General features: G+C 42.9%; 1 protein-coding gene across 11 annotated transcripts in view; it reads left to right on the top strand.

The window, feature by feature from the left end:
• DCUN1D4 (defective in cullin neddylation 1 domain containing 4) overlaps positions 1–17,970 on the top strand; it is an 87,145-nt gene that overhangs the window by 16,888 nt on the left and 52,287 nt on the right. For 9 of the 11 annotated variants that reach the window (XM_058722618.1, XM_058722616.1, XM_058722617.1 and 6 more), the window contains 2 exons: positions 13,204–13,274; positions 13,446–13,485. In XM_058722618.1, coding sequence (XP_058578601.1) covers positions 13,204–13,274; positions 13,446–13,485 — 111 coding nt within the window. Of the gene's footprint in view, positions 1–2,576; positions 2,778–13,203; positions 13,275–13,445; positions 13,486–17,970 lie in introns of those variants that run through there. The other 2 variants (XM_058722623.1, XM_058722621.1) reach the window with 2 other exon arrangements.

The raw sequence follows: 17,970 nt of genomic DNA, 5'->3' as shown, positions 1-17,970 counted from the left end.
GGGATGGAAAGAAGCTGGGGGAGTGCCCTGAGGCCGTTTGGAGGGGATGGGCAGTGGGGGCAGCTGCCCTGGTCCCAGGGGCCAGCCAGTTCTGGCTGTGTCTGTGTGCTCTGCCTGTGCCCATAAGTATTGTTTTGGTTGTGTAACTTGGTTTTCTGGATGTCCTAGACATGCTGTGAATTATACGGTGGCCCTTTAAAAGAGCAGTCGTTATCCTGTTATATTAGCTAGTTGGTTTCTGGTGCTCGAGAAACTAAGAATTCTGAAGATCAACATCCAGACCTGTCACTGGACCGTTCGTGGCAGAGGCCCTTGTGGAGAAGAGCAGTGATGTGCCTTTCCACCCTGACTGGACTCTGTTCAGAGTCCTAGGTTCCTGGTCCCAGGTTACTCAAAGGACAGAAAGGACACATAGGCATGTATGACGTCCGTTGTGGGTGCTGTCTTGCCAGTGGTCATTCAGGACTCTGGGCCACACATCAGCCACCCTGCTGGATCTCAGTATACAGAGCTTTTCACTGCTTGTCTTTTCCTAATCGCCTCTTTGCCCTGAAAACAAACAAACAAACAAAGTCTGATGCTCAGGAACTAATGTATAACTTCTAGTGTGTCTTTTTTGGATCTGATTTGGAAGTATTAGCTATGGAAATAATATTTGTGGTTTTTTTGGGTAGAATATTTACCTAAAATTCCTATGTGAATGTCTTTATTGCATTTTAGTCATTTATTGCATATAATATACATACTATAAAATTGTGCCTATTTTAAGTGTATGTAGCTTGATGATTTTTGATAAATATCCATACTGGTATAACCAGTACTAAAATTAAGATATAGAACATTTTCATTACCCCCAAAAGTTCCCTTGTGCCCCCTTGCAGTCTGTACTTCTCTCCTCCACATTGCACCACAATTTTTGGCTTTTGATATATGTCATCTTAGGCCACTTCCATGTTAGTTGATGATTTGTCACTTTGCTGTTCATGGGGATGTTACGGTATAAAAAGTATTTATACAGTACAGTATTAATCTCTCTCCCTTTTTTTACTGAACTATTAAATCCAAAGAAAAACTATCAGTACTATATAAATTATAAATCTGGTAATGCTTTACCACGTGGAACTGTCTAGAGTAAAATGACTTGTTCTCTTGAACTTTTCCAGTGGATGGCTGTTCTCTGTGGCCCAAAGAGGGTCACATCCAGGGTTTGCTCCCTGGATGTGATGATGTCTTGGATTGTTATCTGGCTCAGGTTGAGAGACAGGAAAGCATAATAGTTAAGTGTGGGCCCTAGAGTCAAATTGCCTGGATTCAGATCCTTGCTCTGCTACATATTAGCTGTGTGACCATGGGTAAGTTAGTCAGCTACTCGGTGAGCTTCAGAGCCCTCACGTATAAAGCTTCCCTGCTGCAGAATATGGAGTTGTGCAGTCAGTTAGCAGTGTTTATTGAGCATCTACCATGTACCAGGCCCGGTTCTTCATCTTTCGTGAAGTTCTCAGTCTAGTGTGGGGGAGGGGGATAATGAGCAGGTAAATAAATCATGCAGTGTGTCAGATGGTGAAAAGTTGTGTAAAGAAAAAAATGAAGCGGTGGAGGGTGGGGGAGCACAGGTGTGTGAGCAGGGAGGGGAAAGGAATGGAGCACGTTGTGGTTTTAAATAGCAGGGTCAGGTTTTAGGTTAAGACCTGATGGGAGTGAGGAGCATTCCCGGCAGCAGGGGAGATGAATGCGAGGCTCTGAGTGGGAGCAGGCCCAGAACCGAGGAAGGAATCGCAAAGAGGCTGCTGTGCTTCGAGTGGAGTTGGGGGTCGGGCAGAGAGAAAGAAGTAGGAGGCAAGGTCTGAGCGATCCCAAGGATTAAATGAGATAAAACACGCAGTTTAGAGACGTGTGTGGCTCTTTTCTGTTTTTGTCGCTAATGACTGCTGTGTAATGACGCCTTCCTCATTAGGCTATGAAAGGAGACCCTTGAGAGGAAGAGAGGTTATCAGAAGGAAAAGAACCAAGTGAGGCATTCCTTCAGTTAGCCATTCACCAAACATTGGAGGCTTTCTTGTTTGTTGCCAGGCATTGCTGTAACACACGTGACTGTGAGAATGAGGGGGTCCCTGTGCCTAAGAAGCTTCTTCCAGCGGGTTTAGGGGTGGAGGCAGAGAAGTAATGGACAGTTTGAGTATGACACGATGGCAGCTAAGTTAGTTGGATGCCCAGGGTGCTTTGGGAGCAAATGGGAAGTCATTAAAATTAGACTTCACGGAAAGGTTAGTATTTATACTTTGGGTTTTGCTTTTGAAGTTTTCCTGTGTGAAGGAAAAGATCTATGTGTGCCTGGGGGGAGGATTAGGTAGGAGGGTGCTTTCCCAGCAGTGGGGACAAGCAGGGGTGACAGTACTGAGAACTGGGGCAGTAGAATGGGTGTTTGGCAGGCTAGAGTGAAGGGGACAAGGTGGAGGGGTGGGCAGGAACCACACGGGCGGAGGGCTGCGAAGAGGGACCAGGGAGAGTGTATGAGTAGGAAGGAGAGGAGAGGAGGGAAGCACGAGTCAGACAAGGTGGGGCACAGGGAGAGAGGAGGAACAAGGGGGAATGGAGAGGGGCTGAGACAGGTTTGGTGATTATCCTTGGACTGTTCCAGCTGCTTTGCCCGTCTTGACGCATTCAGCCCTCACCACGGCCCTCAGAAGCAGGCTGTGTACCATTATTCCCATTTCACAAATGAGGAAGCTGAGGCGGAGAAAGGTTTAGTCGTCTTCGTAACGTCACACAGCTTGTAAGTAAGTGGCGAATTGAGATTCTAACTCAGGCATTCTGACCGCAGGGCTAGATGCCCCACCGCTGCCGATGAAATAATACTCAACGTTCTGTTTGTGCCTTTGGTTTAGTCCTTATGGCACCCCTGCAGGTATCCTGGAACCCCCGATTTTGTCTCTGGCCTGTGGATGGTGACGGCAGAGCCAGCTGACCTCATCGTCTCCATTTTGCTTCTGGCTCTTTTGTTCTTGGAGTGGGCCCCAACAGCATCAGCATGGAGGATGAATTCCTTCTTTGCCACTCCTCTCTCCTCCTTGCTGCCATCTTCTCTCAGTGACAGTTGGCATTTAAAAACCGATTCTAACTGGGGGACTGATTGTGGCAAAGTATTGCATACCTTAACTCATGGAATAGTCGTGTTTATTTTGTCTCCTTAGATCTTATTTTTTTTTTTTTTTTTTTTTACATTTTTTAAGTTTTTATTTATTTATTTTTGATAGCACGGGAGAGGCAGAGAGAGAATCCGAAGCAGGCTCTGCACAGTCAGCACAGAGCCCGACATGGGGCTCAGTCTCACGAACTGTGGGATCGTGACCTGAGTCAAAATCAAGAGTCAGATGCTTAACTGACTGAGCCACCCAGGTGCTCCAGCCACCCGGGTGTCTATTTTAAATAAACATGTATTAACTACTTCTAAAACATGCTTTTTAAAAATATGTATTTTTTTTAATGTTTGTTTATTTTTGAGAGACAGAGACAAGAGTGCGAGCAGGGGAGGTGCAGAGAGAGAGAGTGAGAGACACAGAATCCAAAGTAGGCTCCAGGCTCTGAGCTGTCAGCACAGAGCCCGGTACAGGGCTTGAACTCACGAGCCATGAGATCATGACCTGAGCCGAAGTCAGCCACTTAACAGACTGAGCCACCCAGGAACCCCTAAAACATACTCTTTATATTATTTTTAAATCTAGGACATACCTAACAACATTGCAGAAAAGCGAGAAAACCTAAAACTTACCTTTCAGTAGAGCTAGTTACGTGTTTTTGTGTAACATCTTTGAAATTGTTTTCTTTTTTTCTGTAGTTGAGATTGAGTTCAACTCTTTTTCCCCTTTAGTATCCCTTTCTGCAGATGCCGTTCCCAGCAGTTAGACCACAGATTACTTGTTCTTAATTAAACGGGAGGCTGGGAAGGATAGTGGCATGGTCAAGTCCAGGCTACTGGCCACTGGTGCCACACTTTTATTTTTTTTTTTTTTAAATTTTTTTTTTCAACATTTTTTAATTTATTTTTGGGACAGAGAGAGACAGAGCATGAACGGGGGAGGGGCAGAGAGAGAGGGAGACACAGAATCGGAAACAGGCTCCAGGCTCCGAGCCATCAGCCCAGAGCCTGACGCGGGGCTCGAACTCACGGACCGCGAGATCGTGACCTGGCTGAAGTCGGACGCTTAACCGACTGCGCCACCCAGGCGCCCCGGTGCCACACTTTTAAAGACCCGTCACCTTGTCATCCCTTCTGCCCTGTCTTTACTTTTTGATATTCCAGGTTCAGTGTGTCTTAGTCTATTTTGTGTTCTAATAATAGCAGGGGTTAAAACAATGAACCGTTACGGGTGCATAGTGTGGGCCAGCACTGTGCTAAGTGCTTGGCACACACCATCTCATTTGCTCCTCACAATAGCTTTGTGAAGGGGGGCCCGTTCTTCTGTACAGATGAGGACACTGAGGCACAGTGAGATTGGGTCACAAGGGGTCCCTCAGCTAGGGTGTCACAGAGCTGAGACTCTAACCCGGGCCTTTCTGATGCCAGAGCGTCAGGGCTCTTGTGATATCAGTGAGATTAAAGAATGAGTTTTACTCTGAACCACGGAGTGGGTCTGTGTTCTTCGGCGGGTGGGGTGGGGCGGGGCAAAGGGAATGAATCTAGGGCCCCTTGTACCTTGTCACACTTGGAACGCAGCCAGACAGGGTGTCCTGAAGTGGCCGACTCCTTTGAGACGGCACCAGCAGGCACAGGTCGTGGAGTGGAAGACGGGGCTAGGTGGCGCACCGCCTCTCCCGGGCGGATGGCTTCTCGCAGCCTCTTTTACGGGTCCTGTGAGAGTTAGAAGGAAAAAGCCAGCAGCAGTATGCTTGGACAGCTTTAATTTTGGATCTTGTACTCAGTGAAAATGCTGAGTCACCTACAGTGACCTGCTTCCCACCCCTTATCAGTGTCCTCTTTGTGTGGCTCACCTTTTGGCTCTTGTGCCTTTAAGTAGCAAGTGTTTATTGATGAGGGGAATGATGCTAAGGTCTTCCTACTGCTACTTTGTTTCTTTTCATTTTCACCTTATAATCTTTCCAGCCCTACAATCTTTCCCCTACATCTGGAGCTTTTCTTTTTCCCATGCTGACGGGGTCCCCGTGAATGAGTTGGGTTCTGGTCTGTTCTGTGCTGAGCTCGTTCTGGGCTGTGCCGGCAGGCTGGGGCTGGAACTCCCCTCCCTGGCTACATGTTAGAATCACCTGGGTTACTGAAACATCCACGACCCTGCTCCCACTTTTATCTAATTGATCTGGATTGGGGCCCTGGCCGGTTTTCAAGCTTCCCAGGTGATTCTTATGTGCAGCCATTGGATTAGCTTTAAGAAGCTTAATTAGCGAGCTGGGTTTGGTTCGGGCTACGGGGGAGAGGGCTCTGGGCGGATAGCCAGCCATTCCTGCTCATTGTGTGACGTCCCAGCCAGCGCTCAGTGCTTACCGTGTGCCAGGTACTGTTCCAAGCCCATCCCAGCATCAACTCATTTAATCCTCGCAGTAGCCCTGTGAGGCAGGCGCTGCTATTTTCCGTTTTATAAAGAAATTCCCACTAGCAACGAAGGGCATGTAGTATGAAACTGACCCACGAACCTAGCACACAAACTTAGAGTAATACAGTAAATCTAAAGCTGGGGGGTGCAGGTGCTGCTTTTGATAGAGTCAGGAGAGGAGAGACCTCTCTGATGAGGTGACATTTGAATAGATATTTCAGTGAAGTCAGCTGGCAGGCTTTGCGGACACCAGAGGTCATTGACGCAGAGGCATATTAAATGCAAAGGCCCTGAGGTAGGAATTCACGTGAGTCTTCAAGGAAGAGAGTGGCTGGAATGGAGTGAGCAAGGATAATGGAATGAGATGACTTAGGTCAGATCATGTAGGGCCTTGTAAGGACTTGTTGAAGACTTGGATTTTTTTTTTTTTCTTTTATGCTGCAGTAACAAATCCAAAATTGTGTTGCTTGAAATCAGAGGTTGTTCCGTGTTCTTTGCAGGTTGGCAGGGGTCTCCTCTTGACATCATTGGCATTCTCATTCTCCGTCTCTCTGAAACTCACTGGACAAAGGGCTTCTGTTTCTAGAAGGAAGGAGGCAAGGCAAACCTAAAGAATAAATTTCAACTACCCTTGATTTTGACAACAGAATTTTTTTCATTTTCCTTATCACTGAGTAAAATCGACATTTCAGGAGAATGGGCCATGTAACCTGTAGCTTGGAGAACCCGTAGCATTATGTATTGAACCTGAGTTAGAGAGGCCTTAGCCCACTCTGCTCGACCATGTTGTAGTTCTGCCCAGAAACATTAGGGACCCATGCTGATTTGATAACCTTTAATTTTGTCCGATCTTGTTTCACTTTTTTTTGTCAATAACATGGTTATTCTGCTCCTCCCCTCCTCAAGAGCCTTGACTGGTTTAGTTCATTCATGGTCATCAGGAAGCATTTATTAAGTACATGTCTGTGCATAGTGCTGCATCGAAAACCTCTAGACCTGAGAGCATTGCTCACTGTCCAACTAGAGTTTAGCTAATAATAAAATACTTTCATTCATCGTTAGTGCTCAAGAAGAAGTGTACTTGAAATCAAAATAACACGGGTGTTATTAGTGGTAGCTTCTTTGCACATCTTTTCTCTTAAAAAGTTGGTTGTTTTGGATTCAGCCAGTTTTAGTAACTTTTAAGAAAATGTTACTCTGATTTGTGTACCTGATTATTAACAACTTTGGGTGGGAAATGGTGTTGCTTTTTCCTTTTATGGAGCATGAAGATAGGTCAATTTTTGCTCTGATTACAAATAAGCTAGCATGGAGGAACGGACTTTGGATGGGGAATCAGAAGATGTGAATCATTCCCGGCTTGGCCACAGCTAGCTGTGTGATCCGCCTGAGCCAGTAAAAGGAGAATTGGACAAACGGACATGAAACGTTGAACTCCTCTCACATCTCCTGAATGCAGTCATAGTGGTTTTTCCTCCTAGTACAGTGACATTTTATAAAGAGGTTAGTTCTGAGTCCATATGTAAGGTCAAAGTCACCTGTATTAAAGATAGCACTTGGGAACACTTTGAGAAGGTGCCCCTCGAGGGGTTTTCTCAGATCCACCCAGGACGGCCAGTTCTTTCCTCCAGCACGGGAGCAGATCACTGGCTCTTCGGTGGAGCACCAGCCGAAGCAGCTGGCCTGCATTGAGGGACCGAGTTTTATGGGAAATCCACTTTTAGATACTAGACTCGTTAAGTGTTATGAGATGCACAAAATGTGACTGGCACGTGGAAACCGAGACTTAGGAGCCGCTGTGGGATTTGTATTGCCTGTCTCCAGTTCGTTAAGTAGGTTGGAGGGCGGTTGTGGGACAATTGAAATTTCTTTTCTTCTCTCTTCCTTTTCTTTCTTTCTTTTTTTTTTTTTTTTTGGCAAGTGAATGAAGTTGAATTTGTGTGAGTTAAGCGTGGATCCTCTGCACTCCCACTGTACCGGGATTTCTCCTCTCCTCACTGTCTAACGTGAGGCCCTGCTTGTGCCCCACCTCAGTCACTCCCAGTCGTCTTCATGAGAGGCCACCCACCGTCCAGGCCGCACTCTTGCCGCAGAGTGATCCTTCTAAAGAATTCCTGATTTAAACATTTTGACCCTGTGCAGCACCCACGCTCCCAGCAGTGCTTCTCCAAGTTCTCCAGCAACACTCTGCCATGGCAGAGGTTCAGGGAATTAAGTACTTACAGGATCTTGGCAGCATGGTTCGGTGTGATGAAGTTTCTTTAAAGTCTTGTGCCATAACCATGTTGTTGTGTTCATATAATACTCTTAGAGGTGCCTTCTGTTGAGTAGAATCGATGCTGCTTGAATGCATCATGTTTATCTGCTTGGTTTGCATACCCTCTGGTGGCCCAGTTGGACATACGAGCCCTTAAGAGAGTAAATGGAAACTGGTGAGCAGGGTTCACAGACGCTTCATTTTCTGACCTTTGCCTTCCTTATGAGTTTCTCTTTTACCACACTGCTTCTCACAGTTCGAGGTCTAATGGTGTGGATGCATTTGAAATGCCCTGAATATATCAAAATTAAGATTTGGTGCCTTTGTATCTGCATTTATTCACTGAGTAATTATTGAGCACCTATTATGTGCCAGATAGCGTTCTAAGTTGGTACTAGGGATACAGTAGTGGACAAGACCTGAGTCCTGGCTTCTGTGAAACTTACACTTTAATTGGGAGAGAAAGATGACAGAGGAAAGAAAGAAAGCATGGTAAGGTGAAAGATAAAAGAAGGGGTCCTGCTTGTTAGTCTGGCAACGTTGGTAAGAAGGTGATGTTTAAGGGCGCCTGGGTGGCTCAGTCAGTTAAGCAACCGACTTGGCTCAGGCCATGATCTCACCATTTGTGAATTTGAGCCCCACATTGGGTACTCTGCTGTCAGCACAGAGCCTGGAGCCTGCTTCGGATCCTCTGTCCCCCCCCCTCTCACTCTCTCCCTCCCCTGCTGGTTTTTCTCTCTGTCTCTTAAATAAATAAACTTAAAAAAAAAATAAAGGTGATATTTAAATGGCAACCTGGTGAAATGTGAAAGCAAGCTGTGTTATTATTAGAAGAAGGCTCAAGGCAAAGTATGTGTAAAGGTCCTGAAGTAGGAGTGTGCTTGGGATGGTCACTGAGCAACAGGAAGCTCGTTGTGGCTGAGGAAGCAGCATGGGGAGGATGGGGAGGAGATGAGATTGCTTAGCCAACTGAGCCACCCAGGCACCAGGGAGGAGATGAGATTGGAGAGGTGGGTAGAGTGAGAGCAGAACCCGGAGCCCAAGATAAGGGCTTTTCTTTTGCCTTGAGTGCCTTCCCCTTCTATCTGTATGTAACTTTTGGGTGAGGTTGGAGTGAACTTTAATTTGTTCCACCTGCTAGCTAGTTGCCCCTCTACCGAATGGTTAGCTCTTCCTCATTTATTTGAAATGCTGTTTTATCATATGTTAATTAGTATGTGTGTTTATAGACACGCACATATGTTCATCAGTGGTCTTCACTGATTTGTCTTCTTGCACATGTACCTGTCTATTATAATTGTTGTACCTTTATACCAAGCATGGGCGAACTGTGGCCCACAGGCCAATTTGGGCTACCACTTAGTTTTTATAAAGTTTTATTGGAACACAGCTACACTCCTTTGTTTATATATTTATGGCTGCTTTGAGCTACCGTGGCACCGTAGTTGCAACAGAGATTGCATAGCCCACAAACCTACAAATATTTACTATCCGGCTCTCTACAAAGAGCTTACCAACCTCTGTTTTATTATACTCTGTTTTGACATCTGATAGGGCAGGTTCTCCCTCATTCTTCTTTTTTTCAACAATTTCTTGGCAAGGCCAACATGTTTGTTCTTTCAGATGAACTTTAGAATCAATCTGCCCGAGTCCCTTCCTTTTCTCCACCTCTTTTGGGGTGGAGATCTGGGAGGCAGGAAGAATAGGAATTTGATTACATTTAATTTGTAGTTTAGTGCAAAGGGGAAGTGATTGCTTTACAATACTGAGTCTTTCCATTCCAGGAGTGTCATGTCTCTACATTTAGGTCTTTCGGTAAACTTTTATTGTTTTTTTTTTTTTTTTTTTTTCATTTGTATGTTACATATTAGTTTCTTCCTGTAGGTATTATTGCTTTTTGTTGCTATTACAATGGGGATCATCTCCCAGCTATATTTTACAAGTGAGGATGGTATGAAGGAAAGGATTTGATTTTTAAGTGTTTAATTTGTGTCTGATCCTTTTCTGGAAGTAAACTCCTATAAGGGCTGTTCATTTTTAAATTTGATTCTTGTTGCTGATGGTCATTTGTCTGAACTCACATAATTGTTTCATTCCTAGTATTTATGTCCCTGTCTATATTGTGGAACTCTAAACCCAGGGGACTTTGGGGACACGGACTTTGACCTCCCCTCAGTGGCATTCTTTTCTTTTCCATTATGTAGGTCATGCCAAATGGTAATTGCAAAACAAACAAAAAACCAGGGAGCTTTATGCCCAGTCAACATTTGTTGATCGTTTTAAGAATACCCAGAATACCCAGAAGATAATTTGGGCAAGCTGTTTATCAAGCAGGCTGTGCCTTTTTGCAGAGCCAGTTTTGCTTTTAATACAGAACCTAGGGTTTGCATGTCACACAGGAGAGTGACACCCAGTCACTGCTTCACTGTGGAGAGCCATGTGGTCCTGGAATAAAGGTGACTTAACCTGGCATTTATCCTTTGGAATTGAAATATGAGCAGAAGGAAATTTTTATGAATCAGTTAGTGCTTTCCTAAATACATTCTGTGTAAAGCATTTGATCTTTAGCCTTAACATCTATTCCTTAAGGATGTGAAATCTATTTTAGATTTCAAGGTCTATTACTTGCCCTGAGCACTGAACAGATGAACCATAAATTCAATATGTGTTAACCTTTGTGGATTTATCTTTTAATGCCATTTTTGTCTTTTTTTTCCACTGAATTTGTGCCACCTCCTTAGCTGCTTCTTACCTTGGTGAAGCTAAAGTAAAATTATGTGTGTTGCTGTTTCCTTTTCTTTTTCCTTTCGGTGAAGTGATGATAGTGGATATGGAAATGGAGAATTGCTGACTATGTTATGTGATTTGGGAAATAAGCCTTGTTATTCTCCTTGCCGGTGAAGTGAAACTTTGTATCTAGAACCTGGTCTTAAACGGTCTTGTATATTTTTTCCACTGTGTTGAGATTATCTTTAACCATCATCGTGGACATCAGTTGGCGGTGTGTGAATACAGAAAGGCCATCACAGGCTGTAACGATATACTGGGCCACATGCCTCAATCACAGAGGGAGCTCCAACTTTGTGGAGTTTCTGTGGTGGGGCTTGACTTGGACCTATGGGAATTAGAGACCATTTTAGATAGAAGTGTGATTTGGAAAATGATATCAGCAAATGTAGTGATCGTTGGTCTCTTTTAGTGAGCACTTAATATGGTCCAGACATTGTAATGAATGAATGACACATCAAGGTGTTGTAATCTCATTTTATAGATGAGAAAATCAAGATTTAGATTAAATAACTGGTAGACTTGAGATTCAGATTAGCTCTCAGACTCCACAGAGAGGTTGTAAATCAAGGTGGTTATTTGGCTGTGATTTTTGTATGGAACTGTGTGTGTGTGTGTGTGTAGAAGGATTTAGAAATTTTAATTCATTTAGATTCTTTTATGTGAATTTTGACAATTGAATTAACATCAGGAGGGGTGGAAAAAGTATAGCATGGGGGGGGCGCGTCTGGAAACCTCAGTGCTTGAATGATCTTTGGCAAGCCCCCTTTTCTATTCCCTGCTCCATGTGGCCTCAGTGAAGAGAGAATCTAGACCCTTAATTTTTTTTTGTTTTTGTTTTTTTTGGGGGGGCCAGGAGTTTAATTCAGGATTTAATTTGGAGATGGTAATGGAATGTATCATTTGTCCTCCAGTTTTTAAATTGCAAGTATGAAAAGGGGCCGTTATGGTGTGGTGGTAGATGTGGGTCAAGGGGGCTGCGGATGTTTAAGCTCCCCAAAGCCTCCTGTGGCTCAGAAGAGGGCTGTTGCTTCTAGCTTTAGAGACCCCATCAATGTTTATTAAATGTAAACATAAGTAAATAAACACACACACATGTTCACATGCTCCAAATGCTTTCCTATACCTTTTCTATGCAACTGTACTAATTAAGATGGAAAATCAAGATTCTGTGCCACATTATGTCATCATTTACCTTAAGTGCGGCTAAACCATTCAGATGCTAAACAATTAACACTTGTCTGTATTTGAAGCCCATTTAGAGTCTGAGGCCCTGCTCTGATCGTCTCTCAGCCAAATATTCTGGGCAGCTCTCAGTGGCTGTGAGTGTCAGACCATGGCCACCTCCAGGTGGGTCAGAGCAGTCCACGTGTTTGTGTGCAAGTGTGGCCTGCCGCTCCTGATGGTGACGTGTGAGTGCCAGAGGCCCTGCTGCCTGCCAGCCCCTCTGCTCTGCAGGCCAGTCCAGAGCTGGATTCCTGGCACGACTGAGAAAAGAAAGTAAAGCTCTCTAAACACTGGCAGCGAAGTCAGCGTGCCTCCCAGGCTCGGAGCAGCAGCCCCAAATCCAGCCCAGAGTCCAGCCCAGCACAGACAGCTGTATTGTAGTGTCTGCCGTTTGCTCTGTTCTTGGCACCCAATACAAGTCCCAAGTGAACTAGTGCCGTGAAGGGCGATTGTTCTCTTTTTTATCCAAATGGCATAAGTTGGGGAGTTACAGTATCTTTTCAAGGTTACTTTCAGACTAGCCTTTACGATAGAGTAGGGAAAGGAGCTAATATAAATCTTGATATTTTATGAAAATACTTCCTTGATGCTTTTTCAAATGTGAAATTAGTCATTGACTTTTAACTTGCATTTGTGTCGCCAATATGTATGCAAGCATACTTGACTTTAAAAGAAGCATTTGAGGTTAGAGGTTCACAAGCCTAACAGTTGAAAGTTTTATGTTGTTTCGGATTCTACGACGTATGTATGATTTAGCATGTAGTCCTGAAATTATCAGAGATGCTGGGGGGCGGGATATGTTCTTTGAGTTGGACACGTCTATGAGCGCGGTTTCTGGTGCTTCCCTCCTGGGTCTGTGGCGCTTCTCAGTTCTGCAGTGCGAGTGACTGTAGACTCCATCCTCGGGCTCTGGGCGCATGGACTCTGCTTGCAGCACAGTCCTTTAATTTGCCTGTGTTTGCTTGATGGGAGAGGAGGGACTTCGGTTCCATTTTTGCTCTCTCTGTTGTATAAGAGCCAGCAAAATAAATATATTGTAAGAAACGCCAAATGGCTGAGATGCTTTTCTGTTATTTTCTTGCCAGGAGCTTGATTGGATACTGTATCAGTAATTCTGGGGAAGGGAAAGAGAAAGAGAAAGTGAACATGAAAATCTCATGAACTTAAACATTTGGCTGGGGATTTAACTTTATTGTCAGACTTTAGTTCTAAGAGATAGGTCAATAGTTGCATGTTGAATTTTATTTAGTAAGTATCAAATTAACGAGGTACTATTCAGTGGTATCAAAACATTTGTTTTTCTGCACTTCTGAGTTTTCTTGTCTTACAGTTGTTTGGCAGCATGGGAAATAAATGACCCTGAATTTTCTTCTTTTTCTTTTAAAGACTTCCAGCTGAACTCTCATCTCTCAACACTGGCAAATATTCATAAGATCTACCATACCCTTAATAAGCTAGTAAGTCAAGCTTTTAAAGACCACCAACTGTTTAAAGTAGTTGTTTTAAGTGTATTTGGTAAAAATTCAGATTATGGATATTGAGATACCAGCTGTTTATGCAAATACTGAATTTTAAAACTTGCTGAATGGTATGTGATTTCTTGGTAATCATGAACATATTTCTTGCAGAATCTAACAGAAGACGTTGGCCAAGACGATCACCCAACAGGTATGTATAAATGCTTACGCTACTTAATTTAATTTAATTTAATTTTTTAAATTATTTTTTTATTTTATTTCTTTTTTTACTTAATTTTAAATAAGCTTCATAATACAAAGTTACGAAGGAGAAATACTAGCTGAGAATGATGTGTGTTGTAATACACTGACAAGTCGCTACTTGGTTGAGGATGTTTTTCAGGGTGTGTGAAGGAAACCATGTTGCAGCTCCTTCCCGGTGGTGTAGCTCCTTTGTGGGTCTCTGGTTTATGTCAGAGTACTTCAGTCCCTTTAAAGAGGCTGGGGACTCTCCCTAGTGGCCTCACGATACCGTTTCTTTACTAAAGTGCTTTAGTTTATACTAAAAACTTAACAGTAATGCAGTTTGAAAGGTATTCCATAAATGCCTGTTGAATTGAGACGAAAGATAATTTGATTGGTGGGTAGCGGTGTGGGTGGGTGGGTGGTATAGGTCCAGAGGAGTTACAAATGGAAACATTGAAACAGTTATTATGAGCCATTCTCTAGTCCTGTGGTTCTTCAACTTCAGCTGGCTTATAATCAGCCAGGGAGGGCTTGTTAAAACAGATTGCTAGGCTCCACCCCCAGGGTTTCTGATTCTGTAGATTTGGGCTGGGGCCCCAGAGTTTGCGTTTCTAACAGGCTCCCAGATGATGCTGATGCAGCTGGTCTGGAGACCACACTCTGAGAACCACTTGTCTAAACTGTTGATAAGCAGAACGTTTAGAAACTTGCACTTGTTCTATGGTTTCTATGACTTCCAACAAAAGTTATTAAAATGTATTTAGATTTTTTGAAAATTACCACGGTAATTTTCAGGTAATTATAATTATACAGGAATACAGGAATACATGCTTGTTGGTGAATGTTGAATAGCACAAAACTGAATGGAGTGACAAGTGACAATCTTCCTTCTCTTCTCCCAATCCAGCCTTCCCCCAGTATGCTGTTCAGTGTTTGTTCTTTCAGAGATTTTTATGTGTGCATTAATACTTTTATAGGACTTCTAAAAATTTAGCATCTGAGATCGTACCTGTACATATTATACAGCATCTTTCATTTTTCATGTAATGGTATATCCTTGGAGGTTTGGGGATTTAGAGCTCTCCCACCCTCTCCTCCACATTGGTTTAGAACCAGTTGAAAATTAGACACAAGATGGAGATTGAAGTACCAGTTTTGTTGGAAAACACAGCTTAGATATATAGCAAGAATGCAGAGGAGTTGTAGTATTTTACCTGAACTAAATAAATAGCCTTACACCCAGTCACCCAGTCACTGCCACAACTAGATGAGCACAGGCCAGCACACCTGTTGTCCCCACTCACCCCCAACTCCCCACTTCATGACAGCCCGAAGAGTCTGAACTTCTGCCGGCAGGTCAGTCTGAAGAGGGGGTTCAGATGGGGGCTGGGCTGCTCTGCTCAGCTCCTTCTCCCTGGACCACTAATTGGATTAGACAATCCTCCTTCCAGGGCAAGGAGTCCGAGAAGGAGAGCAGAGTCTGTGCCAGGAGTGTTCTAGAAGGCCAGGCCACAGAGGCTCCCTTCATCTGATCTTTTTGTGTCAGCAAATCAACTCGAGGGCAGTCAAAAACAATTTGCTTATTAATAAATTTTAAAAACATTGTGTGCACATGGTTTTAAAAGAAGTGTCGAAAAGGTAATTTAAAATAGGGGCTCCTGGGTGGCTCAGGTGGTTGAGCATCTGATTTCGGCTCAGGTCATGGTCCCGTGGTTTGTGAGTTCGAGGTTCACATCGGGGTCTGACAACTGGAGCTTGCTTCGGATTCTGTGTCTCCCTCCCTCTCTCTCTGCCCCTCCCTGGTCACATCTGTCTGTCTGTCTGTCTGTCTCAAAAATAAATAAACATTAAAAAAAGAAGGTATAAAATAAAAAATGAAAATTTCTGTTCCATTTCGTTACCCCCAGCTTTCATCCCCACTAGTACTCCATTCTTGACTCTGTAGGGGTAACTCTTACAGTCTTATGTTTATGTCCCAGATGATGATATTTCCCCCCCAATACTGTATACATTTGTATGTGCCTCTTGTGTTTGTCACTCAGTATATCTTGATCTCTTCATAGCAGCCCATTTATAAAGCATGTGTTCTATACCTTCATGTCTCTGCATTTTTAAAGTTCATGGATATATCATAATATGTTTCTGCAGCCTCCTATTGATATACATTTAAGTGTGTTTAACTTGGCTGCTACAAGTAATGCTGAAATAAAATTTTCAGGGCCAGCTTTAATAGTTAAGTAGTAAAGCACATTTCTCTCCAATTCTAAAATAATATGTTGGTGGCTCTGAGGAGGTTTTAAACTTAAGAGTTAGTGTAGTTTTGATTTAAAACTGCTTTTTGTGTTTGTATAGCCTGGAGATTGTCTCTTCTTTAGCTGGGGTAATAAGACCTCTGAGTTCTGAATCCTATACATTATGCAGTTAACTTTGAACTTCAGATTTAAATGAATGTTGTTACTATAGTAATTTTATATCTAAATATTTAACCTGAATATAGCAATTAAATAACTGGAAGCTGTAATTAAGAAAATGAAAGTGGAAAGTGTGTTTGGCCTCGTGCCTCCTCTTGCCCCCTTGGGGATAGTGGATATGTGTGACACTTGGTATGTGACATGCTGGGGCAGTGCCTGGTACCCCAGACGTGCCAGTCAGTGCCAATTAGCATTAGTAATTCCTTCGAATAGTCCATTTCGTTAACGTTTCCCCGTTTGGTTATAGCATCACTTGTGATTCCCATACCTGAGTATACTCAAAAAATTAAACAACATAAAATCTGTAACGTTTGGAAATCCGAGAACATTAATCATTGTAATGCTGCTGTGAATCTTTTGGCACAACGGGGTCTCAGCAGTATCTGCCGGAAACTGTATGTGGAAGAGCCAACCAAGTGTGAAAGAGGCTGGTGTCTTCCTGCTCTGTCTCTTCCAACACTTTCCTTTGGTGCTTTCAGTCTTCCTCCCACCAAAAAGAGACAGACAGACAGAATTGATCTTGGACAAGTAGCCCCAAATCTGAATTATAAGGAGTGAATAAAAAATGGTGGACGGGGAGGACTAAAAAAATGAGTAACAAAGAAGGTAGATGTCAGAAGTCAATATTTAGAGACCAAGGGAAGGAAATTTTTTTTTTTGTCTTAAGTAGTAGGATGAAAATTGCACATTTGGACCCTGATAGTTTCACTCAAGCAAGCAAGTAGTTCAATGATCTGTTCAAGGAAATGAAAGAAAATATTAGGTACTGGAAAGATGTTTTCAAACACGATCTATTTATCAACTTAAATCACTATGTCTTTGTGACATTCTTCAGTGAATAGTGAGGTGAAATAGCTCCATAAAAAGTAGTGAAGTGGCAGAATGAACCACGTAAAATGTTATTAAGTGAAACAAGGTTATGATGCAACAAACTCAATAAAATGGAAAATTAGATGGTGGAATTTTTTTAAGTTTTTTATTTTTTAAAGTTTATTTTTGGAGAGACAGAGACAGTGTGAGTTGGGGAGGGGCAGAGAGAGGAGGGGGAGAGAGAGAGAGAATCCCAAGCAGGCTCTGTACTGCCAGTACGGAGCCCGGCTTGGGGCTTGAACCCACGAAACTGTGAGATCACGACCTGAGCCGAAACCAGGAGTCAGATGCTTAACTGACTGAGCCACCCAGGCACCCCAGACAGTGAAAGTTTTGTACTGGAACATGCATTTCTACTAAGTTAGGAAAGGTCAGAATAATTCTCTAATTTTATGGGCCTCTTGAGGCCCACAAACAAAAAGGTCAAAAAGGGAAAGGCAGTGGTGTACCTACTTAAATAATGTTTACTAAGAATAACATATTTAAATTATTATCAAGACAACAAGCTGGATAGTCATTAAAGGGCCTTGGTCCAAACAGGTGAACTCAAGTTTCTCTTTAAAATAGATTTTCTAGGACCAGATATTTAAAAAAAAAAATGTTGAAAAATGTTGGCAGTATTTCTAATTGTTTAATGTGGGAAGAATTCATTGACTACCTGATTTATTTGAAAATGCGGTCAATTAATAGAATATTTCATTTGTTTTAACAACTTACATCACTTTAGATCTACTTTAGTGATCTGAAGTTCTTTTAAAACTAAGCCAAAAAGAAATGAACTCAAATCATAACCTGGGGTAAAAAATACAAACAATTTTCATTGCCTTCCTAAGGATCATATATCGACCCTAGCATCTCAGGCTAGATTTCAGACTGACTGTCCATCTAGTGTAGAAGTATTGAGACTGAACACCAGAACATCAAGATAATTATAAGGAGTGAGAATTCTAGCTTGGGATTATTAGTTGATACTAGTCTTCTCTTTCTCCTGCTTTATTATGATTATCAGAAGGCTTTTCTTCTTTCATATGTATCTGCCAAATATTTCTCCTGATGTAAGATAGATCTTTAAAATCTTTTTCATCACCGCTTTTTCTTGGGTGATTGGC

This window comes from Neofelis nebulosa, chromosome 3, assembly GCF_028018385.1.
Source record: "Neofelis nebulosa isolate mNeoNeb1 chromosome 3, mNeoNeb1.pri, whole genome shotgun sequence".
Classification (NCBI taxonomy): domain Eukaryota; kingdom Metazoa; phylum Chordata; class Mammalia; order Carnivora; family Felidae; genus Neofelis; species Neofelis nebulosa.
Note: the sequence above shows the minus strand (reverse complement) of the source record. Positions and strands in the feature narration are given on the sequence as shown.